This window comes from Hevea brasiliensis, chromosome 1 (genome assembly GCF_030052815.1).
Source record: "Hevea brasiliensis isolate MT/VB/25A 57/8 chromosome 1, ASM3005281v1, whole genome shotgun sequence".
NCBI lineage: Eukaryota > Viridiplantae > Streptophyta > Magnoliopsida > Malpighiales > Euphorbiaceae > Hevea > Hevea brasiliensis.
Genome location: NC_079493.1, coordinates 118,901,568 through 118,928,977, shown reverse-complemented (window position 1 = coordinate 118,928,977; position 27,410 = coordinate 118,901,568). Strand labels below are relative to the sequence as shown.

Sequence of the window (27,410 nt, the reverse complement as noted above, 5' to 3'; positions counted from 1 at the left end):
TACAACCCTTTTGAACTATAAGCTGGAGGAAGTGCTAATTGCTAATGAGTTACAGTGAATAGAATTGTTGCTAATGGGAAAAGTTGAGACTGAAGTTTGGAAAGCTATGGGCAGTATATGTGATTATATTAAGGAGAATGAATACGTGAAGTATCTTGTTTGGAATTAAGGCATGACACATATTTCCCACAGCCGTGTTAGTTCAGATGGAACTTATAGTTTATGGGGCTCATATTCATCCAGGATAAGCAATTTCCTACTAAGGCTGGTAGGGAATGATAATGTTCTGATAGTTAAGTTGGAAAAAGGGGATACAAGAAAAATTTTCTATGGTTAATTACAAGTGTTACGCAAGGTGAAGAATGTGCTGGTAGGAGTAAATCATAAGGTTAGAATTCTATAAGTAATAGAACTAGTAATCAAGATAAGACTAAGAAATAAAATGAAAGTTAAAGTTGATGATGGGATAGACATTCTTGAAGGAAAAGGTGTAAGGATGAGATAGGACAAAAATTAAGGAATAAGTACAGCAGGTTGAAAAGATATCAACAATACCAGAAATAGGAAAAGAGAAGTGGATAAGATGCAAATGACAGGAAGAAAGCTCGATAGAGCCAGTTATAATGATGAGGATAAGGAGGAATATGTATGCTAGGAACACATTAAGGGATGTTTAAAAAAAGTTATTATGAGATGATAGATTAAAGGAGTAGTGGAGCCTCGATCTAAGTGCCAATGTGTCAGAAGTAGGCCACATACTAAGAAGCTAAAGGAAGAAGTCTAGATATTTCCATTCCAGAGAAGGAGTGAGAATTGATAAAGTCGCATGGATTGAGTTGTCAGGGAATATAAACACTTTTGTTACCTAGAAGGAGAGATCCAGTTTACTTTCCAATGTTGATAAATGATACACTTGGCCCTTGGAGGAGACTCTACCTGACTAATTACATAAGATGGATAGAGGTTGGTCTAAGTACCTTAGTAACGACACAAAAGAGATTAAAAATTTGGAGTATCATGGAAGTGAGAAGATTTATAGGTATTGACCACTGAAGTCATAAGAAGAGTGAAGATCTCGAACAAGATGCCTAGATTAGGTGCTACAGGAAAGCTACTCATAGGATACCATGGAATAAGGAACATAAGTTATGTCATTGGGGAAACAGAGTTTATTAAAATAAAGGAATGATGACTGAAGTCACCAAGAGACATGTTGAGGCGTAATAAAAGTGAGGTAAGCACCAAAGTTGATTGAAGTTATGAGACATCAAGTCTAGAACAGTGAGGTATAGTGAATACTTGAAATGTCAGAAAAATAGTCAATGAATAGTTACAAGATAAAAGCCCTCTAGAAGGAGATGATGACAAATATGACACTATAGTAGAATCAGAGAGCGGTAGAATATCATATATAATATACGAAGAGTTTGAAGAACAAATATTTTACCAATCTCTGCATAGCTGAAGGATTAATGATTGCACTTGTTATAATAATCTTCTTTTCCTCATTTTTTTGTTTATTCGAAAATTCGAGGACGAATTTTTCTTAAGGGGGGAAGAATGTAACAACTAGGGAAAAAAAAATGATTTGACTGTTGGCGTGTGACAGTGGGTTTCCACTGTCACTGCCAACATTTAAAAAAAAAAAAATATATATATATATATATTTTTCAAAAACGGGAGGAGGACCCCCTCCCCCTAATTTTCCCTTCTCTTCTCTCCTTCCCTCTTCTTGTTCTTCTTTTTTTTTTCTTCGGCGACCGGCCGGCGACCTCCCAAGCGGCTCCCGACCGGGCCAGCGACCCTCCGGCGACGGCCAGACACCAGAAACGGCGGCAAGAGAGGGAGAGGAGAGAGAAAACGCGCGCACAGTGGGCAGCGGCTTTCCGGCGCGATTCCGGCTTCATCCGACATCCGATTGAGGCGATTCAGGTGGCGTTGGAAAGCTTGTTCCGAGAGCTTTCTTTTGATACCCATTTTGCAACAAATGGAGGTCGGATGAGTGAGATATGGAGGAGAGAAGTTTCGGGTTTTTCAAGCTTTTTCGTCAGATCTACGACGATTCGACCGTTGGATCGACGATCCGAGACCACCTTTGGACTGAGGAAGAGGAGAGGAACATGGTGGTATGATCAGTTCCGGCAAATGTCAACGGCGACCAACGGCTGGCCACCGTGCGCGGTGGTTCCGGCGGTGGCTCCGGTGGGCTATGGAGATGATTCAACTTCCAGAGGCTTCCTCATAGATTTTTAGAATTTTTGAGACACAGATAAACTTCGGGTAAGACAATTTTTATTATTTCTCTGTCTGTGGAGCATAAATACAGTGTTTCTTAAACAGGAAAAATTGGAGAAAAATTCTAAGAAAAATATATGATGAAAGTAAAATTATTTGGAGATATTTTATGGTGTTTGTTGAATTTTTGAGTGATTGTAGAATATTTTTGAAAAAAATATAGATGGAATTTAGTTAGATTTTTAGCATATGGACATATAAGATTATTTAAAATTAAGATAATTAAATTTTATATAATTGGTTGAAGCTTGAGGATGGAGGTTTAAATATGTGAATATTTAATTAGGTTGAATTAAGAATATGTTAGATGTTGGAAACTTATGGAATCGAGTAAAATTCTTGAATAAAATATTCATGGGTGATTAGAAAATTATAATTCATTTTACAATAGCCTTATAATATTATTAAGGACCGCGGGGCAAAATTTTAAAATTTTTAGAGCTTGTTTGAGTGGATTTTTAAAAAATGTCAATTATAGGGACTAAAATGTAATTTTTAAGATTTTGAGTATTATCTGATTTGGAGGGCCCAGGAGGGGCTATGTGATATTGATGAGACGTGATTGTGGAAATTGAGAATTTAGAAGTGTTATTTGAGCCTTTTTGCAGGTTGGATAGGTCCCAAGTATAGGGGAAACTCTGCCGGATTTCCGGCATGAATTAGGCTGTCTATTGCCTCTTTAGAGTTTTATCTTAACTTAGTACTAATAAATTTATAATTTAATTATTAGGTGATCGAGGTCAGCTATTTTTCTGCATCCAGCAGCCACAATAGTCATCGGTGTACTGTGAGTAAAATATAAATTTTAATTGTAATTTCGATATTATTATATGTTCAGGCATGCCCATGCATCACTTATATATATGTATCTATGTAGTTAAACTCTAGGCACGTTTTATGTTGCATTCATAACTGTGAAAGTGCCATGTGTGTTGTTGTGGTAATTTGGAGCAAGCAGCGTATGCGTGCGTGTGATGTGGTGTGGACTATGGATAGGACGGGTAGACACTGCTTGAGATCTTCGCTAGGACCCGGTCCTTCGGGGTAGACACGGCTTGAGTTTTTCGTTGGGACCCCGATTTGGTTATTAAGTGGAAGTTCGAGCTGAGTTCTTCGCTGGCACAGTTAGAATTAAGAGAGCTGTATAGGGGATCAGCTCCCATATATATTATGATTGATATTACTGGTTGCGTGAGTGCTCCAAATTACCTTTTTGCTGTTATGATGTGAAAATGTTGCCGATGTTGCATTTCACTCTTCAGGGTGCATTGGCTTTAGATAGTTATAGAGATTATGGTTAAAATTGATATTTTACTCTCTGAGTCGAACGCTCACTCCTGTTCAATATTTTTCCAGGCCACAGGAGGAGACATTTTTCAGAATAACCTGTCTCTTTCCTCACAGGTTATGAAAAGATTACTTAACTGTATTATTATTATCTAAATTTGTAATTTAGAACTCCGCATGTACTAGTAGTAGCATTAATCCTGTCAGGGATTGCATGAACTTAAGTTTTTGTATTAACAAATGAAAAATTTTTATGAGTTTTAAATAGTTTGTAAATGGTGTAACAGGGTTGAGCTGGGCTCCCCTAATTTTAGTTTCTGATAATTACTGGGTTAAGTTGGCCAGAAATAAAGTTATAATAGCTTAATTTAAATTATTTCATATGCATATTGGACCTAAATTATGGGTCTACTCATGGGTTGAGGAATAGTTAGGCTTACTACGGGTCTCGGGGCTTTAGGTCGCCTGTGTCCTAGTGCCGGTCCGGCCCATAGGTTGGATCGTGACACTCATTAAAATAATAATAATAATAATAATAATAATATTTTACTATGGAGTAGAGATATTATACTTTCCAAAAAAATATTCTAAAAGTGAAAATAATAATTAAACAATATAAAATTTAATTGTCTATTTAAAATATTCTATAAATAAAAAAAATTTAAAATAAAGATATAAAAAAAATTTAAGGCACTATCAATTATTTTTTATTTGTGTCAATAGTTAATGAAAATATTAGATGATCAAGTTGAATTAGACGACTCAGCAAAGAGCAAATCTGTTGAAGAAGCTAAAGCATAAATTGGAGGCAAAATTAGTTACCTGAAGAAGTTAATCAGTTCACAATATGTGGTAGTTAATTAATTAATTGTTTTGATTAGTTGTAGAGTTAGTTCTCCAGCTCAGCATAGCAGTAACTTTCTCTCACTTATTTATATGTACTTGATCTGATACAAATAGTATGTAATCCTTCTCTTTTCAAGAATTCAATAAAAGTTCTAAAACTTTCTCCCAAATTCTCATATGGTATCACAGCTTTCTTCCTTCTTCTGTGAATCCTTTGCAAGATCCTTCGAGCCACTACTATTTGCATCCCAATGAAAATCCAGCCTTGGTGTTGGTTTCTCTAGTTCTTACGGAATCAAACTATCACACTTGGTCCAGATCTATGAAGAAGGCATTGATGTCAAAGAATAAACTCAAGTTCGTTGATGGCTCTTTGACAGTTCCTGCCAAAACAGATCCTCTGTATTCTGCATGGGAGAGATGCAACACAATGGTACTTTCTTGGATTGTTCATTCACTTTCTTCTTCAATTACTCAGAGTATTCTTTGGATTGACAAAGCTATTAATGTTTGGAATGACTTGAAAGAACGATTTTCTCAAGGAGATATGTTTAGAATATCAGATTTACAGGAAGAAATTTTTTCTTTGAAGCAAGGGGATCGGTCTATTGCAGATTACTTTACTAAGCTAAAAATCCTTTGGGATGAGTTACTTAATTTCAGGCCTTTACCAGTTTGCATTCGCCCTAATCCGTGTACTTGTGATGCTATTACAAAGATGAAGGGATATCTAGAGGCTGATTATGTGATTAGATTTCTAAAAGGTTAAATGATCAATAATCTACTGTCAGATCATTGATAATGATGATTAAGCCATTTTCATCCATTAATAAAGTTTTTTCTCTTGTTATACAACAAGAAAGGCAGTTAAATCCAGTCAATTCTGTTAATCCTTTCACTATTAATGCGATGGAGTCTAAAGTTTTTGTTAGCAAGGCAGTTAATGGATCGATGGGTAATAGGCCTCCTTATTATCAAAAGCCTGGTGCGCGAAATGCTTACAATTCAGCTGTTGTTGACACTAGATTTTGCACTAACTGTGGCAAATCTAGACATACTGTAGAGACGTGTTACAAGAAGCATGGGTTCCCTCCTGGTTACAGGCGTGGTTATAATGCTTCTGCCAACAATATAATGGCAGATGAATCACAACAGCAATATGAATCTAACCTAATTTCCTCTCAACCTCAGTCTGGTACAAGCACAGGTCAAGAAGATTCAGGTTTAGTCCAAAAGAATTATGAAAATTCCAGCATTGCTTTATCACAAGATCAGATTAAGGGGTTATTAGCATTGCTTCGATCAGCACAATTGGATCCAAAGTCTCATTCCATAAACCAACATGTATCTACTTCTAACTTGTATCTTCTTTCTCATCACTATAAGGTATTCACACTTCTTTGTCATTGTCTTACTTTTTCTTCAAACCTGTGGATTATTGACACAGGTGCTACTGATCACATAACTCATTATCTTGATTCTTTTAGTTCCTATAAAAATATTACATCAATTTCGGTTACTTTGCCTAATGGTTCCAAAATTCTTACTAAAATTTCTGATATTGTTCCTTTGTATTCCACTCTAATCCTTCGTGATGTTCTTTACATACTTGAATTTTCTCTCAATCTTTTATCTATCACCAAACTCACTTCAAATATAAAGTAATAAAAAATAAAATAATAAAATTTCTCTCTACAAAAATAAAAAAATAAAAATTTAAGGAGAACCTTTCCTATTTTGAAAAAATCTTTCTTCCAAAATAAGTATAACACTTCAACAACCCAATCCTTATCTCAAAAAACTTTCTCCAAGCTGCAAGTTTCGGGATTTTATAACAATTTTTCTTGATCAGATAAAATTGGGAGACTTATCTTCAGAATTAAAGGACTGACGATATTCTTCGAAGTTACATAATTTCTCGCCCCGTCACCACCTCAGTCTTTCTCTCTCTTCATCATTTTTGCCTTTTTTGGAAACAAAGGGGAGACAATATAGCAAACACAGATGCTTAATCACACAAAGCCAGGGAGCTCACACCGCAGCTGTCATGAAGAAGGAGCCCACTGATAGCATGGGGATTGGCATCGTCCCAAGTCATTTTTGTTTGTTCATCATTATTGTTTGATATCAAATATGTGTTACATTTTTATTAGTCGAGAGAAATAAATCATCTTTAATGACTGGTTACGACGAGTTTAGCTAATATGATTCCCCTTGAAAGTAAGCGTGCAAAATGAATAGAGAAATAAAAAAAACAAAGTTGCAGAACATATATATTCATATTATAATAATGCAACCGATACCGCATATTTATATGAAATTTAATCTGACAAATCTACAAAAACAAAAGAATTCACTGGAACAGCAAGACTCATTAATTCAACATGAGTGAAGCTAAAAAGCTGCATGTTGCTTTGTTTCCATGGCTAGCATTTGGTCATATAATCCCATTCTTTGAGCTCTCCAAGCTTATAGCCCTGAAGGGTCATAAAATCTCCTTTATATCCACTCCTAGAAATATCCAGCGTTTGCCAAAATTTCCTCCAAATTTAGCACCTCTTATCAATTTAGTGAGCCTCCCTTTACCCACAGTTGAACATCTCCCACGGAATGCAGAGGCTACTACTGATATACCTTCCCACAAAACTCCATACCTCAAGCTTGCCTTTGACGGCCTCCAAGGCCCTCTGCTTCAGTTTTTACAAACTTCTACTCCAGATTGGATCATCTACGACTTTGCTCCGTACTGGTTACCTTCCATTTTGGCCAATCTTGGGATCTCCGGTGTCTTCTACAGTATGTACGGTGCATGGACTCTATCTTTCTTTGGATCATCATCGTCAGCCATGATTAACGGTGAGGATCCAAGGACTGGACCAGAGGATTTCACTGTGCCTCCTGAGTGGATCCCTTTTCCTTCCAAGATCGCATTTCGGCTCCATGAGGCAAAGCAAGCTTTCCGTAATCACTTTGAGGTAAACGATTCGGGTTTCTCCGATGTGTTTCGTTTAGGTTCAGTAATGGGAGGTTGTGATGTTATAGCTATACGGAACTGCAATGAGCTAGAAAGTAACTTTTCGAGGCTTGTCGGGGAGCTTCACAGCAAGCCTGTACTTCCAACAGGTTTGCTGCCGCCTGCAGACTTTGATGGCAGCAGGGACCAAGATGATGTGTGGCTTACAATAAAAGAGTGTCTAGACAAGCAGAACAAAGGTTCTGTGGTTTACTAGCATTTGGAAGCGAGTCGGAACTGAGTCAACCCGAACTACACGAATTGGCACTTGGGTTGTAGTTATCAGGGTTTCCATTCTTTGGGCTCTAAGGAAGCGAGATAACTCGGTCAAGTTACCAGATGGGTTTGAGGAGCGAGTCAAGGGACGTGGAATAGTGTGGACGAGTTGGGTTCCTCAACTCAGAATTATGGGTCATGAATCGGTGGGAGGATTTTTGACTCACTGTGGTTATGCTTCAATTATAGAGGCACTTTACTTTGAACTTCCATTGATTATGCTGCCAATCTCTTTAGACCAAGGGTTAATTGCAAGAATTTTTGGAGAGAAGAAGGTGGGTATAGAAGTAACAAAAGATGAAGATGGGTCTTTTAGGAGGGAATGGGTGGCCGAGTCGCTGAGGTTTGTTATGGTTGAAAAGGAAGGAAAACCCTATAGAGACGGAGCAAAGGAGATGAAGAAATTAATTGCAGATAAAGATGTTCATGATCGATATGTAGACCATTTTATTGAGTTTATGCAAAATCACCGAGTTGCTTGAAGTTGTTAACCATGTATTATTTACAAATGTATGCATCATTAATTATGTATGGTTGGATTGTTGGGCAGTGCGGGGGAAGATTATACGTTGAGTTTTGGTTGTTTAGCGTGCCTAGTTTTGGGTTTGATTGTTGATTGCTTAGATTTTTTGTGGTTTTCTTTTCTTTGTCATGAGAATGAGAGACTTTGGTACTGGTATATGCATACTTGGAAAATTTCAGGATTGGAAAACAGAAAATCTTTAAAGAACTTTTTTAGGAGATTTAGAAACTTTCTGGACATGCATGCCTTCAAGGCCACAATATTAAAGGTGGAAGATATGGCTTCATCCATTTGCACAGAAATGGAAATCTAGCTGAATGGATTAGGTGAATTCATAATTTGTTTATTGGATCATACAAAATATAAGCTAATTTTGCCAATTATTAAGAAGTTCACAATCATTTTAATAAATATAGGGATGAAAAATCTCAAGCTTCAACAAATTCAAAAATGGGGGACTTGAATGTAGGGTGAAGGGGTGCTTACCTACCTTTATCTCCTGATTCTGAAGAAGGACCTTTAGGTTCTTGGGATGGGGTAATGGAACTAAAATTCCTCCTGGAAAGAATGAATTTTTGGTAGAGCAGTTGAAGTATTTGAAACATTTAGATAAGCTGAATGTGAACATAAAAAGTTATGCAGAAGGTTTTTTAAGCTCCCTCAAGCCACAGGGCTGCACTCAAGCTCTGTCCCTCCAGTTCCTTGTTGGTTCTAACCAGATAAATATTTCATTTTTAGAAAATGTGAAGTTTTTGGAGTTATTTTGGATTACTGATTGCGACAGCTCGGAGGAGTTGAAGATTGGCCGGATAAAACTTGGAAAACAGATAACAGTGTTTATATGGGAATACGAGGTCGGTTAAAATTGCCATGGTAAAGAAAATTTTGTAACTTGCAACAGCCGGTATCTAAATTAAAAAAGGAAAAATTATTATTTTACTTTTTTTTTTAAAAAAATAATATGTTACTTTTCTTTTTCTTTTTGACATTTTTAATTTCTTATGATCAAATTAATACTTATTTCTCAATAAAATTATTTTATTTTTAATATAAATATTATTTATCAATTTTATATATTCCTATTAGTTATTATTTTTTATTATTAATTTAAATTTTATTAAACTTTTAATTTAATTTGTACACTAAAAAAAATTTAGTAAGTTGCAATGAAATAACAACTAGTAATTGAATTAATCGCTAAATTAATTAAATTTAAAAAAATAAAATTTTTAGTAAAAATTATCAATTGCTAGTAGAAATCAATTTAGTAATTGAAATCGATTGGTAACAGCAAGTAAAAAATAATCAGTTATAAAAAATTTAGTATTTTTAATTTTACAAATTTATAATAATTTTATAAATTGATTGCTATTTACAACTAATTTAGCAACGGAAAAGTTGATTGCTAATTTAAAAGAAAATTATAAAAAAAAATTAAAATTTCAAATAATAAATAAAAAATTTAAAGAAATAAATTGTTCAAAATTACTAAAATAATAAATTATCAATGAAAAATTAGTACTAAAAATTAATATAAAAATATTACAAAAAAACTACTAATAATAACTATAATAAAAAATATTAAAAAAAATTAAATATAACAAGATATTATAAGAGAAATTACTAAAAAAATTACCATATATATATATATAACAAAAAATTACTAAAAATTAATACTACAAACAATTTACTAACAAAAGATATATTTATATAAAAATTTTTATTTTATGACAAAAAAAAATAAATTGAATAAAAAAAATGAGAAAAAAAAGAATAATGAAAAAAATAGATAAAAAAAGGATGATGTAAAAGAAAATAGATGAAAAAGAAAAAAAATAATAAAGAATAAAATATATGAGAAAGAAAAAGATGATAAAGAATAAAATATATGAGAAAGAAAAAGATGAAGAAGAAAATAGATGAGAAAAAATGATAAAAAAATATATGAGAAAGAAAAAGATGATGAAAAAAATATGTTAGAAAGGTGATAAATAAAATAGATGAAAATAAAAAAGATAATAAAGAAAATGAGAGAAAAGAGAAGAAAGAGAAAAAAAAAAGTAGTAGGGAAAGAAAATGAGTAATAACTTATATAAACGAATTAACAATCTATTTTCGATTGTTAATTTCTTTTAAAAATTGGGTAGAAATTTTTTATGAGCAAATTTTACAACCAATTCCCATTTGATTGCAAAATCGGTTGCAAATTAAAAAAAAAATAGGTGAAAATTTTTTTGGAAAAAAATAGGTTGCAAAATTAGTTGTTGATAGTAACTGATTTTAATCAATTGTAAAAATTAATTACTGTTAGCAATCAATTTACAAATCATTTGTAGATAAAAAAATAAAACAAAAAATTAAGCGAGAATTTTTTAGGGGAAAAAATTAGTTACAAATGATTTTAATCGATTGTAAATCAGTTGCAAATAAAATAAAATATAAATCAATTGCTATTAACAACTAATAAGAAATCGGTTATAAATAACAACTGATTTTTGCAATCGATTATAAATCGGTTACTAACTGTTGAGTCAATTCAAATAACTTTTTAATTTAGTAATTAATTTCTTAAATTAATTGCTAATTTTAAAGTTGATTGCTATTAATAAAAAAGTTTTGATAACTGATTTCTTAATCGGACTAATTAGGAAATCGATTGCTAAACATATATTTAAAATTTTTTTAATATAATCAGTTGTAAGTAATAATTAATTTAATAATCAAATCTTAAATTGATTGTTAAATTTTTAAAAATTAATTATTTCATTAAAAATTAAAATTATAAATTAATTATAAAATTAATTATTAATAACAATTAATTATAAATTAATTAATTTTTTAGTAATAATAATTCTTTGTTTATTATTATTATTATTATCATTATTATTATTATTATTATTATATAGGTATTTTGAGTGTGTATGACATGATGTGATATTATTATTTAGAAAAAAAAAGAAGCACTTTTTAAATCGTGCTGCCCTCCCACTTATGTTTCTCATCTATTTCTCTGGTCCAGAAATAACGCCACCACCTGTAATAACCTAAAATTATTATTATTATTATTATTATTATTATTATTATTATTATTATTATTATTATTATTATTACCTTGAAAAAGAAGCATAAGATAATAATTTCTTTTATTTACCTATAAATCTATTGTTGTGGGTTTTAGGGATTTAAAAAAAAAATAAAATTAAAATAAAAGATTTTATAGTACTAGAATAAAGTTGAGGAATAGACATGAAATAATTTTTAAAGTTGAGAGACAAATGAAATAATTTATAATTTTTTATTTAAAAATATGTTATTATAGATTAAAAGAATTTTTTTTGAAATAAAATTAATATCGAGAGATCCTACTGTAATAAACTAAAGCTATGAGACGAACATTTAATTACCTCCAAAATTAAAGGATGAATGATATAATTTACCTACTACTGCTAGGAAATCATTAGATGAAACCTGTTATTTCTGTCAAATTGATAATTTAATGTTCTCAACCGATAATAATACAACACATGTTTTGTATGTTCTTACAGCCACCATTGCAATTAAAACTTACCTCAAACATGTATTACACTGAGGGCATCTAATAAATTTCCCTTTAAAGTAAACCTGTAAAAAGAATAAGGAAGAAAACAAGAAAAACAAAGAAGATATTTTTATGATAATGCAAACTAGATTCGAGACCACATATTTATTGTAATTTATTTATAAACTTAATTTGACAGATCTACAAAAGAATTCCCTGGAACAGCAGATAAAGATGTTCATGATCAATATGTAGATCATTTTATTGAGTTTATGCAAAATCACCGAGTTGCTTGAAGGCGTTAACCGTGTATTATTTACAAATGTATGCATCATTAATTATGTATGGTTGGATTGTTGGGCAGGGCGGGGGCAGATTATACGTTGAGTTTTGGTTGTTTAGTGTGCCTAGTTTTGGGTTTGATTGTTGGTTGCTTAGATTTTTGGTGGTTTTCTTTTCTTTGTCATGAGAGACTCTGGTACTGGTATGTGTACTCTGAAAAATTTCAGGATTGGAAAACAGAAAATCTTTAAAGAACTTTATTTGAGGATTTAGATACTTTCTGGACATGTATGCCTTCAAGGCCACAATATTAAAGGTGGAAGATATAGCTTCATCCATTTGCACAGAAATGGAAATCTAGCTGAATGGATTAGGCGAATTCATAATTTGTTTATTGGATCATACAAAATGTAAGCTAATTTTGCCAATTATTCAGAAGTTCACAATCATTTTGATAAATATAGGGATGAAAAATCTCAAGCCTCAACAAATTAAAAAATGGGGGACTTGAATGCAGGGTGAAGGAGTGCTTACTTTTCTTTATCGCCTGATTCTGAAGAAGGAACTTTAGGTTCTTGGGATGGGGTAATGGAATTAATATTCCTCCTGGAAAGAATGAATTTTTGGTAGAGCAGTTGAAGTGTTTGAAACATTAAGAGAAGCTGCATATGAACATAAAACGTTATGCAAAAGGTATTTTAAGCTCCCTCAGGCTACAGAGCTGCACTCAAGCTCTATGCTTCCAGTTCCTTGTTGGTTCTAACCAGATAAATATTTCATTTTTAGAAAATATAAAGTTTTTAGAGGTATTTTGGATTACTGATTGCGACAACTCGGAGGAGGTGAAGATTAGCCGGATAAGTCTTGGAAAGGAGCTAACAGCACCCAGCCACTTGATGCAATAAACACCATTACTTTAATCTTAAAAGTTTTTCGCTTAGTCAATTATCATAAAAGATTTTTTTTTATGATAATGCAACCGAGATTCGATGCCATATATTTATATATAATAATGCAATCGAGATTCGAGACCACATTTACTTCAATTTATTTACAAACTTAATTTGACTGATCTACAAAAAAATTCACTGGAACAGCAAGACCCAGCAATTCAACATGAGTGAAGCTAAAAAGCTGCATGTTGCTCTGTTTCCGTGGCTAGCATTTGGTCATATGATCCCATTCTTTGAGCTGGCCAAGCTCATAGCTCAAAGGGGTCATAAAATCTCCTTTATCTCCACACCTAGAAACATCCAACGTTTGCCAAAAATTCCTCCAAATCTAGCACCTCTTATCAATTTAGTGAGCCTCCCTTTACCCCCAGTTGAACATCTCCCACAGAATGCAGAGGCCACCACTGATATACCTTCCCACAAAACTCCATACCTCAAGATTGCCTTTGACGGCCTCCAAGGCCCTCTGCATCAGTTTTTCCAAACTTCTACTCCAGATTGGATCATCTACGACTTTGCTCCGCACTGGTTACCTCCCATTTTGGCCAATCTTGGGATCTCCGGTGTCTTCTTCAGTATGTACGGTGCATGGACTCTATCTTTCCTTGGATCATCAACGTCAGCCATGATTAACCGTGAGGATTCACGGACTCGACCAGAGGATTTCACTGTGCCTCCTGAGTGGATCCCTTTTCCTTCCAAGATCGCATTTGGGCTCCATGAGGCAAAGCGAGCTTTCGGTGATCACATAGAGGTAAACAATTCGGGTTTCTCCGATGTGTTTCGTTTAGGTTCGGTAATTGGAGGTTGTAATGTCATAGCTATAAGGAACTGCAATGAGCTAGAAAGTAACTTTTCCAGGCTTGTTGGGGAGCTTCACTGCAAGCCTGTAGTTCCAATAGGTTTATTGCCGCCTGCAGATTTTGATGGCAGCAGTGACCAAGATGATATGTGGCTTACAATCAAAGAATGGCTAGACAAGCAAAATAAAGGTTCTGTGGTTTACATAGCATTTGGAAGCGAGTCGGAACTGAGTCAACCCGAACTACACGAGTTGGCACTTGGGTTGGAGTTATCAGGGTTGCCATTCTTTTGGGCTCATAGAAAGCGAGAAAACTCGGTCAAGTTACCTGATGGGTTTGAGGAGCGAGTCAAGGGACGTGGAACGGTGTGGACGAGTTGGGTACCTCAACTCAAAATTATGGGTCATGAATCGGTGGGAGGCTTTTTGACTCACTGTGGTTACTCTTCAATTATAGAGGCACTTTACTTTGAACTTCCTTTGATTATGATGCCAATCTCTATAGACCAAGAGCTAATTGCAAGATTTTTTGGAGAGAAGATGGTGGGTATAGAGATAACAAAAGATGAGAAAGATGGATCTTTAAGGAGGGAATCGGTTGCTGAGTCGCTGAGGTTGATTATGGTTGAAAAGGAAGGAAGAGGCTATAGAGACAAAGCAAAGGAAATGAAGAAATTAATTGCAGATAAAGATATGCACGATCGATACGTAGACCATTTTGTTGAGTTTATGCAAAATCACCGAGTTGCTTGAAGGCGGTAACTCGACATATTATTTACAAATGTATGCACCATTAATTGGCTCATTAATTGTATAAGTATGTTTGGATTGTTTGTTGGGGTAGCGCAGGGGCAGATTTTATGTTTAGCGTTTGTTGTTTAAGGTTCTGTTGCTATTGTTGTTTCTGCTGATCTTGTATCTATATTTTCTGAAATTTAGTTCCTGCCTCTTCTTAATAAAAGTTTACTCCATATCCAAAAAAAAAAAAAAAAAAAAATGATAATGTATATGCTAATTGTCGTCTGCTAGATTATGATTGATGAAACTATGAATGACAAAGGTTTGTTTGTATAAATATAATCTACAGTTTATAATAACTAAGTTGATCTTAGATTCAAAAAAATACAGTAAAATATTTTCTTGATATTTAATATGCATATATATATTTTATTAATAGAAATTAGAGGTCGGTGAAAATTAATTTCATTTAGATTCCTAAAAAAATTATGTAAGAGTAAATAAAAATCAATTCAGCGCATTAGTTATTCATTGCGAAGGATAATGAAAAGGTAACATGCTGCGTTCTTCTTACTTAAAAAGAAAAATAATAATAATAATAAATAAGCATTTATGATTTTAGTAGAGCATTAAGTAAATTTAAATTAAATTTTTTGAGTTAAACAAATCTTATGCTTTTAAATAAAGTCAAATAAATTTACTTTTAATAAAATATCAAATTTTTAATTTTAAATATTAAAAATTATTTATTAATTTTGATTAAAATAAAATTTAAAAAAATTGAAAAATATGATAACAAAAATTGTTTAATATTAAAATTATTATTTTAATATTTATTATTTAAAAATAAAAAAAAATTTATTATTAAAAAAATAATATTTTATTAAGTATGCATTTATTTAGTTTTAATTAGTAATTATTATTTAATTTTTTTTATTTCTTTTTTAATTATTATTATTATTTATAATATTATCTTAATATTTGTGATTTAAGTTATTATTTTCTTTAAAATTTAATTTTTAAAAATTAAGATATTTTATAGTTAAATGTAATATTTAAAAATTATTTATAATATTTTTTATAAATTATCTATATAAAAATATTATTTGCCACGTTACCATGCATAATAATAATAATAATAATAATAATAATAATAATAATAATAATAGGTCAACATTAAATTATTTTATATCTTTATTAAATATTTTTGTTATATTGTTATATTTTATATTATTTTTATTATAAAATTTTTGTTAAAACATTTGAGAGATAAAAAATATAATCTATATAAAAAGTTATAAAAATAAAATATAAAAATTTGACTTATTTATTTATGATTAATATGTATTATTTTTTATTTTAATAATTTAATATTTTTTTATTTCACTTTCCTAAGATTAATTAATGCTTATTACTATTATTATCTTTATGGCCGATTTATAGCCATTTAACTAAAACGGCAAAGTAGATAGAAAATATTTTATTGTTATAAAAATTAAATTGGAATATTTTTGTTATCCTTTTTCAATTAAATAATATTTAATTATAAATTAATTTTTTTATTTAAATAATATTTATTTATTTAGTTATTTTTTGTGATCTTATAATCAACTCGTATAATTTAATTAATTAAAATTATTTCATATATTTAATAAATATTTTTATTATATTGTATATTTTCTATTATTTTTTTATAAAATCTTTATAAAAAAATTTAAGAGACAAAAAGCGTAATCTATATAAAAAATTATAAAAATAAAATATAGAGATTTTACTTATTTATAATTAGTATATGTTATTTTTTATGTTAATAGTTTAATATTTTTTTATTTCACTTTCCTAAAATTAATTAATTTTTATTATAATTATCATTATTACCAACTTGTTTTAATTGAGATAGTTAAATAAATAGAAAATATTTTACTAGTATAAAAATTGTATTTGAATGCTTTTGTTATCCTTTTTAATTAAATAATATTTAATTATAAATTAATTTTTATTTAAATAATTTTTATTTATTTATTTATGTATAACATGTCATGTGAGACATGTGATATACATCAAACGCTCTATTCTCATCAAATATATTCATTTCATCTCAATTCTCTCAAATCCTTTTTTATTTGTATTATTTTTTATTATTTTTTAAAAAGTTATTAGTTATTATTCTCAAAATTTATTTATTTAAATATATTTAATTATTAAATTTTTTTATAAATTTCTTATTTAATATTTTTTAAACTTTTAAATATTTTATTTCATTATAATTATATATTTAATGTAATTATAATTAATATTTTGATTATTCATATTTTATTATCATTAATTTTTATTAAAATTATTTTTAAATTTAATTAAATATCTATATTTTTAAGTATAAATTATCTTTCAACTATATTTTTATATAAAAGTAGAATTTTAAAAATAAATTATAAATATAATTGCATAAAAAATTTAACTACAAGTAAATATTATTAAAAAAAGTTATAGTATTAAATTATGAAATCTGTCTTTTGAAAAATAATATATATTTTTAATATTTATTATATTAATAGAAAATAGCGATATTTTAAAACTTTAATTTTTATAAAATGTATTTATTTTATATTATAAATTTATGTTAAGTGATAACTATTTTTGTCAAAGAATTATTTTATAAAAAACATATCAAATTAATAAAAGAAATTTATACTTAGATATAGTATTTTTAAAAAATAATATAATAAATATTATTTTTAATTAATAATAATGTTATATATTTTTAATTTATATAAATTATGAGATAAAATATAAAAATTTTATGAAATTTAAATTATATTTTTAATAAAGTACTTTTATTACATTTCAAATGAAATATTTATGAAAATTACTATTAATATATATATATATAAATAATTAAATAAACATTTTAATTAATTATATCATAAATTAATTAAAAATTTATTATTATAACAGGTAAAAGTTTATTCAAATTAAATTAAATAAGAGAAAAATTTTAATTTAAAATTAATTTAATAGTAATAATTTATTTTATTTAAAATATAATTAAAAATTAAATTAAAAATATAAATTATAAATTACTCATGCATAATATTGATATTATGCTAGTTTATATATATATATATATATATATATATATATATATATATATATATATATAATTAAAAAAAAAAAAAAACCTAGAGAGCACCACTCAAAAAGGCAATACCCTGTTGGCATGTGCTCAATATTAGCTGTATCATTCTCTCGCTCCAGAAAATTAGAAAGAGAAGCTCTCAAGTTCTTGTTTTCTATTTTTCTTTTTTTAGACACAATTATTCCTTTTTCATTGTCATTTTCTTCTGCCCCTCTAGACAGTGAGGCTCCTTAACAGCTTGAATAGTGACTTTATCCCTCTGCCTCCAACTTAGGTGTATGTATTGCTTATTTTGTGTGTTGCATGCTCAACGGATCTGTGGTACTGAGGGACATGGTAGAAAACCGCAGTGGTGTTATTTGTTTAGTTGTGTTCCGTTTTCTTTGAATCTGATGTTGCTATTGCCCTTTAAGGGTTTCCTTGAAAGTGTAACGCTCGGCATCTCTAGAGTCAAAGAGCCTAGGTGAATGAAAAGCCGAGGTCTGTTTGAACAATGGTGAAAGTGAGTGAGAGGTAAATAAAAGTAAAAAGGGGTAAGAAACTATTTTACATTTATTTGAGAGGAAGTGAGTTAATGTTTATTCCTCAAATCTCAATTTCTCTTACACTTCAAATAGGAGGGTAAGGAGTGATTACACGAGAGATATAAGAGTTATGAATATTTCTATTTATATATCCTTTAATTTATCCATTTTTCATTTTTTCAAACATAAAAAATATACATTACCTCTCTTTACTTTTCTATTAATTCACACATTCCTAAACATGAGGTTTTTTTTTATTATTATTATTATAATTCTCCTTACTCTTCCCATTCTTTACCTTTATTTACCCTTCTATTACTTATACTTTCCTCACTCCATCCAAACAAACCTTAAAAAAGGCGAATGTAATACATTGCCTGAGGTCTTTTCCCCTCTCCTAATTTTTTTAATTTAAATATATTGTAAATCTTTCATTAAAAAAAATATACAAGATCACCTGCTAAAATATGGGGAATTTAAGTGTGCCCTTGTCTCCAATTTTTTTTTTAAATAGATATATTGTAACTGTAACTCATTGTAACAACTAGGAAAAAAAAAATGATTTGACTGTTGGCGTGTGACAGTGAGTTTCCATTGTCACTGCCAACATTTAAAAAAAAAAAAATATATATATATATATATATATATATATATCAAAAACGGGAGGACCCCCCCCCCCCCCCAATTTTCCCTTCTCTTCTCTCCTTCCCTCTTCTTCTTCTTCTTCTTCTTTCTTTCTCCGGCGACCGGTCGGCGACCTCCCAAGCGGCTCCCCACCGGGCCGGCGACCCTCCGGCGACGGCCAGACACCAGAAACGGCGGCAAGAGAGGGAGAGGAGAGAGAAAACGCGCGTACAGTGGGCAGCGGCTTTCCGGCGTGATTCCGGCTTCATCCGATGTCCGATCGAGGCGATTCAGGTGGCGTTGGAAAGCTTGTTCCGAGAGCTTTCTTTTGATACCCATTTTGCAACAAATGGAGGTCGGATGAGTGAGATATGGAGGAGAGAAGTTTCGGGTTTTTCAAGCTTTTTCGTCAGATCTACGACGATCCGACCGTTGGATCGACGATCCGAGACCACCTATGGACTGAGGAAGAGGAGAGGAACATGGTGGTATGATCAGTTCCGACAAATGTCACCGGCGACCGGCGGCCGGCCACCGTACGCTGTGGTTCCGGCGGTGGCTCCAGTGGGCTATGGAGATGATTCAACTTCCAGAGGCTTCCTCATAAATTTTTGAAATTTTTGAGACACAGATAAACTTCGGGTAAGACAATTTTTATTATTTCTCTATCTGTGGAGCATAAATACAGTGTTTCTTAAACAGGAAAAATTGGAGAAAAATTCTAAGAAAAATATATGATGAAAGTAAAATTATTTGGAGATATTCTATGGTGTTTGTTGAATTTTTGAGTGATTGTAGAATATTTTTGAAAAAAATATAGATGGAATTTACTTAGATTTTTAGCATATGGGCTTATAAGATTATTTGAAATTAAGATAATTAAATTTTATATAATTGGTTGAAACTTAAGGATGGAGGTTTAAATATGTGAATATTTAATTAGGTTGAATTAAGAATATGTTAGATGTTAGAAACTTATGGAATCGAGTAAAATTCTTGAATAAAATATTCATGGGTGATTAGAAAATTATAATTCATTTTACAATAGCCTTATAATATTATTAAGGACTGCAGGGCAAAATTTTAAAATTTTTAGAACTTGTTTGAGTAGATTTTTGAAAAATGTCAATTATAGGGACTAAAATGTAATTTTTAAGATTTTGAGTATTATCTGATTTGGAGGGCCCAGGAGGGGCCATGTGATATTGATGAGATGTGATTGTGGAAATTGAGAATTTAGAAGTGTTATTTGAGCCTTTTTACAGGTTGGGTAGGTCCCAGGTATAGGGGAAACTCTGCCGGATTTCCGGCATTAATTAGGCTGTCTATTGCCTCTTTAGAGTTTTATCTTAACTTAGTACTAATAAATTTATAATTTAATTATTAGGTGATCGAGGTCAGCTATTTTTCTGCATCCAGCAGCCACAATAGTCATCGGTGTACTGTGAGTAAAATATTAATTTTAATTGTAATTTCGATATTATTATATGTTCAGGCATGCCCATGCATCACTTATATGTATGTATCTATGTAGTTAAACTCTAGGCACGTTTTATGTTGCATTCATAACTGTGAAAGTGCCATGTGTGTTGTTGTGGTAATTTGGAGCAGTGTGCGTGCGTTGGCGTGCGTGTGATGTGGTGTGGACTATGGATAGGACGGGTAGACACGGCTTGAGATCTTCGCTGGGACCCGATCCTTCGGGGTAGACACGGCTTGAGTTCTTCGCTGAGACCCCGATTTGGTTATTAAGTGGAAGTCCAGTGAGTTCTTGTTGCACAGTTGGAATTAAGAGAGCTGTATAGGGGATCAGCTCCCATATATATTATGATTGATATTACTGGTTGCGTGAGTGCTTCAAATTACCTTTTTGCTGTTATGATGTGAAAATGTTGCCGATGTTGCATTTCACTCTTCAGGGTGCATTGGCTTTAGATAGTTATAGAGATTATGGTTAAAATTGATATTTTACTCTCTAAGTCGAACGCTCACTCCTGTTCAATATTTTTCCAGGCCACAGGAGGAGACATTTTTTAGAATAACCTGTCTCTTTCCTCACAGGTTATGAAAAGATTACTTAACTGTATTATTATTATCTAAATTTGTAATTTAGAACTCCGCATGTACTAGTAGTAGCATTAATCCTGTCAGGGATTGTATGAACTTAAGTTTTTGTATTAACAAATGAAAAATTTTTATGAGTTTTAAATAGTTTGTAAATGGTGTAACAGGGTTGAGCTGGGCTCCCCTAATTTTAGTTTCTGATAATTACTGGGCTAAGTTGGCCCGAAATAAAGTTATAACAGCTTAATTTAAATTATTTCATATGCATATTGGGCCTAAATTATGGGCCTACTAATGGGTTGAGGAATAGTTAAGCTTACTACGGGCCTCGGGGGCTTTAGGCTGGCCCAGGTCCTAGTGCCGGTCCGGCCCATAGGTTGGGTCGTGAAAAATGTGGTATCAGAGCTTAGGCTCTAGATTCATGGGAAAGAATATACTTGGGAGTGTAAAAGGAGTCTTGTTAGGATGTTACATGTGGAGTATAGGATTCTATTTTTTCTTTTTCTGTAATTCTTTGCTTCTAGATTCTGCGTTATACCTCAGGAAATATAAAAGTTCCTCAATTAGTGTATTCATTTTCGTGGAGTACATAGAAATGTGAAATAGAGTTAGTAGACATGTGAGGTCCATCATGAGGATACGTACTCCAAGAAACGCTATGTTTCTGTCTGTATGGGTTTAAATGGTGTGCCCATTTTGTGCAAAGCACGAGTACATAAAGGTGAGTCTTGAAAGTACAGTTGCCCTAGATAAGGATGAGAATACCACTGCTGGCAGTCATCAGTGGATGACCCAGCCAGAACAAGTTTATGATAATAGAAGATTCAAGAGAGATAAGAGATTAAGAGACCTAGTCTGTCAGGACGTATCATAGTAACTATACAATGTTCTCGATGTCTGCTCTGTAAGCTGCAGATTACTGTACCGAAATGAGATTATTGTGTAGAGCTACGTACATCCCCGTGGTGCTCCATAATGAGGGTGTTTGCGGATGGCTTCTGTTTTGGTACAGTTATGCCAAAACATAGTCTATATTTGCAGAGGAGTTGGGAACTCCTGGTTAAGAGTCTAGATTTAGAATATTGAAAGGTCGTAGTTGGGTGATAACTAGAGTCAGTGACCCAGTTACCCTAGCATGAGCTAGAGTTACATCAAGAGTTGCTATCAGACCAGAGGTTTCGGACTAGTTGCAAAGTAAAGGTGACACTTATAGAGTGAGATCATCTAGTCTTCAGTATGGAATTTTGGATCGTTTTTGTAGTATGACAAACATTTTGCTTAGAGCTTAGTGAGAATAGTATACCTTGTGTGTATCAGTATGGAAGAAAGTACAATCCTACTACCTAGAGAAGGTCGAAATTATGAATTGATGATTTACAGAGCTATGATATGATAAAAAGGACATTAATTTGACATGGTTTTGGGCAAGGTGGTAAATGTAGTATCTTTGTTGCAACAAGTTAGGGTATAGTCCTATCTTTTCAGAAGGGATCGAAAGTTATTACTAATAATGGTGACCAACAAAATAGTGCCCCAGATGGGACTGTAGAGTGTGGTAGAGAGAAGTTGGCTCGGGTATCCTGCAGAGGATACATGTTTCATTATAGGAATTATATATAATCAGATCACAATGGATGTAAATCCTTTAAATTGGATGACGGGTTTGGGTGCCCGGAACCTTAAGTTTTGGCTAATTGAGTAAACATGGATAATAATAATAATAACAAATAAATAAAATTACTACAGAATCAGTTCTCGAGGTGGTAAGGGTATTATGTAAGCTAAAGGATAATAATAGAAATCATACGATAAAGGTATAACTGCAATTTCCTGAGTTCCTTTCTAACTTCATATTGTTCAAAACAATAGTATAATCTAATTATAATAGTGTTAAGAGTAATAAATTAGCGAAGATAAATTGTAGAAGGCCAATGGATAGAGAAAGTGCAGAATGAAGGTTTGGACAATTGGTGCCAGATCCAATATAATCTAAATGCCAGTGGAAGTACTAGCTAGAGTGGTCAAAGGACCAAATTTGAATAGCACAGATATGTGATAACGTAGTAAAGACTCTGAAAGATATAGTTAGCAGGTACAGCTGTCATGTTAGGAAGAAGAATGTAACCAGGGATAGAATAGTTAAGTTCTATTTTGGGTAAGACAAAAGAAATAAATGAAAGGACAATCTGAAGGACGCATAATAGAAGGAACAAAGTTAAGATATAGGGTAAGCTAATTGTTATTATTGGCAAGGTGAATGACAAGGATGGAGAACTCAAAATGGGACCATATTAGTGAGAATAGTGATAGAGGTGTGGAATTTAGTAATGTGATACTCATAACATGATGTAGTTGAGGTAGTGTCAGGAGCTAAATTATAGAGCTTGGAGTTTCATGATTGGATCATACTCTATCTATTCTCTATTTTCTAAAGTGAAGTGGATAGCAATGGGGCAAGATTCTTTTAATTTGTTAACAGTATCAAGAAGATTAAGCGAGGAATACAATAATAATGAGCAAAAGCTAGAAGGTATGCAGTGGTATTGCGGATTATCTAATTAGGCAGAGACAAAAGAGTTAGTAAGTAGTAAGCTGAATAAAAGTCAATCTAAGGGATCAAATAGGTATTATGAGAGGAAAAGAATGATAGACAATGACACATAGTCTTTAGGTTAGACCTTTGAGATAGTGAGAAGGTAGTTAGGGGTTCGTTATGAATGATAGGCAAACATTTTTAATGTGACCAACAGAATCACTTTGCAGTGAAGCAATAACGACAGGACAACAGTAGGGGTAGAATGAGAAGTGACAAGTATAGGTGGTTATAAATCACTAGAAAGTTCAAGGATCAAATTAATGACCATAGCTAAGGGTGGAATTAGTGTAGGAAGAATCTATTAGTAAGAGAAATCTTTCAGGAATCAAAAAAAGTTAAGGGCACAATATAAATGATAATAGATATGAATCATAGGTCGAGTATAAGTAAAGTTAATAAATTATAAAATAATATGTCAGGAAGGACAATGGTACGGTAAAGGGTTCATGCAGATGATACCTTATAGGTAGAGCACAATTGTGCTAAGAGATGATGAAATTTGAAGAGAAAAACCAAGAAACATAGGTTAAACATTATTATATGGACAATCGAGCGTAGTTGAATATAAGAGTATTTTTCTTTCTTTTCAAGTTTAGTTTGTGCTTTTGGTTCTAGAAGGTTATATAAGGAACAGAGACTGAGTCAAGGAGACCTAGTTATTTAAGAGTTTGGTAGGCACCGATCCATACACAATTTCCTGAGATGAGAATGACAGTAAGTGCATACTTAGTGTTAAGTATGAAAGGATGATCAGAGTAATAACATGAGTTAAATCGAGCTAATTACTAGGGCTTACAACCCTTTTGAACTATAAGCTGGAGGAAGTGCTAATTGCTAATGAGTTACAGTGAATAGAATTGTTGCTAATGGGAAAAGTTGAGACTGAAGTTTGGAAAGCTATGGGCAGTATATGTGATTATATTAAGGAGAATGAATATGTGAAGTATCTTGTTTGGAATTAAGGCATGACACATATTTCCCACAGCCGTGTTAGTTCAGATGGAACTTATAGTTTATGGGGCTCATATTCATCCAGAATAAGCAATTTCCTACTAAGGCTGGTAGGGAATGATAATGTTCTGATAGTTAAGTTGGAAAAAGGGGATACAAGAAAAATTTTCTATAGTTAATTATAAGTGTTACATAAGGTGAAGAATGTGCTGGTAGGAGTAAATCATAAGGTTAGAATTCTAGAAGTAATAGAACTAGTAATCAAGATAAGACTAAGAAATAAAATGAAAGTTAAAGTTGATGATGGGATAGACATTCTTGAAGGAAAAGGTGTAAGGATGAGATAGGACAAAAATTAAGGAATAAGTACAGCAGGTTGAAAAGATATCAACAATACCAGAAATAGGAAAAGGGAAGTGGATAAGATGCAAATGACAGGAAGAAAGCTCGATAGAGCCAGTTATAATGATGAGGATAAGGAGGAATAGGTATGCTAGGAACACACTAAGGGATGTTTAAAATAAGTTATTATGAGATGATAGATTAAAGGAGTAGTGGAGCCTCGATCTAAGTGCCAATGTGTTAGAAGTAGGCCACATACTAAGAAGCTAAAGGAAGAAGTCTAGATATTTCCATTCCAGAGAAGGAGTGAGAATTGATAAAGTCGCATGGATTGAGTTGTCAGGGAATATAAACACTTTTGTTACCTAGAAGGAGAGATCCAGTTTACTTTCCAATGTTGATAAATGATACACTTGGCCCTTGGAGGAGACTCTACCTGACTAATTACATAAGATGGATAGAGGTTGGTCTAAGTACCTTAGTAACGACACAAAAGAGATTAAAAATTTGGAGTATCATGGAAGTGAGAAGATTTATAGGTATTGACCACTGAAGTCATAAGAAGAGTGAAGATCTCGAACAAGATGCCTAGATTAGGTGCTACAGGAAAGCTACTCATAGGATACCATGGAATAAGGAACATAAGTTATGTCATTGGGGAAACAGAGTTTATTAAAATAAAGGAATGATGACTGAAGTCACCAAGAGACATGTTGAGGCGTAATAAAAGTGAGGTAAGCACCAAAGTTGATTGAAGTTATGAGACATCAAGTCTAGAACAGTGAGGTATAGCGAATACTTGAAATGTCAGAAAAATAGTCAATGAATAGTTACAAGATAAAAGCCCTCTAGAAGGAGATGATGACAAAGATGACACTATAGTAGAATCAGAGAGCGGTAGAATGTCATATATAATATACGAAGAGTTTGAAGAACAAATATTTTACCAATCTCTGCATAGTTGAAGGAGTAATGATTGCACTTGTTCTAATAATCTTCTTTTCCTCATTTCTTTGTTTATTCGAAAATTCGAGGACGAATTTTTCTTAAGGGGGGAAAAATGTAACAACTAGGGAAAAAAAAAATGATTTGACTGTTGGCGTGTGACAGTGGGTTTCCACTGTGTGACGCCCCTTACCCGTCTACCGCATAGCCGAGCAAGAAGTGCCACATTCGGTGCCGGAGCACCCTATCTTGTTTTATCATATCTATTGTAAACTTTTAATGTCATTTAAAACATGTATTCTATGAGTAGAAATTTTTTTTTTTTTTTTTATATCTTATTTCTGTGGAGACCCGGACAGAGCCTCCCTTATTTTATTAGCATCTGGCGGATTCCACTAATCACCTGTTAACATGTTCATATTCATTTTACACATTTCCATATCATATTCTCATGTATCATATCATTTACAATTATTTATGAGATCTCAAAATGAAGTATTATCTATTGCATTCATATAGAAATTCATAGATAATAAATTACAAGTTTTCATTTCAATCTCAAAGTTTAATTACAAGTCCAAAATGAAATACATCATAAACTAGTAATTACATCAAGACTAAACATAATGAACCAAAATACTAGTCTATACATGGGCCCTACCAAAATACAACAGACCGGTGAGGTGACTCTGGACAATGGCAGATCTGATCAAAGCTCTGTCAGTGTACTCATCTTGGCCGCTGGTGATCTCCAATACCTACGCGATGGAAAACCAACGCGCTAAGCATAACGCTTAGTGGTGCATAATTTATAATAACAATAATTTAATAATTTGAAATAATATATGCAACTCATAATTTCTGGGTATTTTACATTTTTATTGCTCTTTGGAAATAATTAACATTATTGGGATCTTTTATGATTACTTATTGTATTTTAAGTCTTAATTATTATTATTATTATTATTATTATTATTATTTTTCAGTGCCCAAGAAAACCTATAATAAATTATAAAAGCTGAATGTACGGGTGTATACTGGTTAGACAGCCATATGTCTATCCAAAGATATCGTCATCGTGCACGAGGCCACCGTCGCACGAGACCCGCTGTCAGGCTTGTAAAGCCAGAAATAAAGTAGGCACAATGGCCAGTAAGTAGGCATATAGCCTGTAGAACAATCATACCAGACATATATTGTCAGTTCATGATTTTCTCGGTAGGCAGTACTGCTATCTGTAGTCCCTAATTGGTATACCAATTTATCCAACTAAATAAATAAGTCTAGGTATACTATGGGCAATTAAACATTTTTAATTAATTTAGCACTATTCACTGTTATTATTTTCTAGTACTGTTCATTAGTACTATTAATTTCATATTAATAGGAAATTAGTCCCAATTTACATATTCATATCATTTTTAATATTTAATTATCCTTATGAGGATTTTAATTTTCATAGATAGCATTTTTCCCATGAACCTTTCTTTAGGTTCATGTTGATGTGTTATATTTATCTAGGAATTTGACTAGGTTAGGATGTCTATTTAGTCACACTTCCTTCATAACAATTGCTCCTCTATGTTTAAACTTGAATTTCAGTTTTTGAATCACTGAATTTGGGGTTATAGAACTCAAGTTATGGTCAAAATACCAAAGGAATAGTATTTTGGGA

The 27,410-nt window shown here is 32.0% G+C and overlaps 2 protein-coding genes, 2 long non-coding RNA genes and 1 pseudogene across 5 annotated transcripts; all 5 read left to right on the top strand.

Annotated features, from left to right (window-relative positions):
- The first annotated feature begins 2,162 nt into the window (after positions 1 to 2,162).
- Positions 2,163 to 3,847, top strand: LOC131180920 (uncharacterized). Its single transcript, XR_009149594.1, has 3 exons — positions 2,163 to 2,280; positions 3,026 to 3,082; positions 3,652 to 3,847. It is a non-coding gene; the product is annotated as an uncharacterized LOC131180920 (long non-coding RNA).
- A 903-nt stretch (positions 3,848 to 4,750) lies between these two features.
- LOC110642135 (uncharacterized) lies at positions 4,751 to 5,885 on the top strand. The gene is made up of 3 exons (XM_058154362.1): positions 4,751 to 5,192; positions 5,288 to 5,789; positions 5,876 to 5,885. The coding sequence occupies exons 1-3, from the start codon at positions 4,751 to 4,753 to the stop codon at positions 5,883 to 5,885; spliced, it is 954 nt and encodes a 317-aa protein (XP_058010345.1).
- A 761-nt stretch (positions 5,886 to 6,646) lies between these two features.
- Positions 6,647 to 8,396, top strand: LOC131180915 (putative UDP-rhamnose:rhamnosyltransferase 1; annotated as a pseudogene).
- A 4,705-nt stretch (positions 8,397 to 13,101) lies between these two features.
- LOC131180911 (putative UDP-rhamnose:rhamnosyltransferase 1) lies at positions 13,102 to 14,758 on the top strand. Of its 2 annotated transcripts, XM_058149145.1 has the most exons (2): positions 13,102 to 14,274; positions 14,356 to 14,758. In XM_058149145.1, the coding sequence occupies exons 1-2, from the start codon at positions 13,177 to 13,179 to the stop codon at positions 14,566 to 14,568; spliced, it is 1,311 nt and encodes a 436-aa protein (XP_058005128.1). In that variant the 5' UTR covers positions 13,102 to 13,176; the 3' UTR covers positions 14,569 to 14,758. The 2 variants fall into 2 exon arrangements, with proteins under 2 accessions (XP_058005128.1, XP_058005126.1); XM_058149143.1 differs by having other exon boundaries at positions 13,102 to 14,758.
- A 4,204-nt stretch (positions 14,759 to 18,962) lies between these two features.
- LOC131180917 (uncharacterized) lies at positions 18,963 to 21,326 on the top strand. The gene is made up of 3 exons (XR_009149590.1): positions 18,963 to 19,479; positions 20,225 to 20,281; positions 20,851 to 21,326. It is a non-coding gene; the product is annotated as an uncharacterized LOC131180917 (long non-coding RNA).
- Positions 21,327 to 27,410: the final 6,084 nt, after the last annotated feature.

What these genes read in the sequence shown, in the direction of transcription:
- LOC110642135 (XM_058154362.1), top strand. Translation starts at nt 4,751, where the DNA reads ATGAAGAAGGCATTGATGTCAAAGAATAAACTCAAGTTCGTTGATGGC. An exon ending in TGTGATTAGATTTCTAAAAG is followed by an intron (nt 5,193 to 5,287) that starts GTTAAATGATCA and finishes TTATACAACAAG; the next exon opens with AAAGGCAGTTAAATCCAGTC.
- LOC131180911 (XM_058149143.1), top strand. Translation starts at nt 13,177, where the DNA reads ATGAGTGAAGCTAAAAAGCTGCATGTTGCTCTGTTTCCGTGGCTAGCA.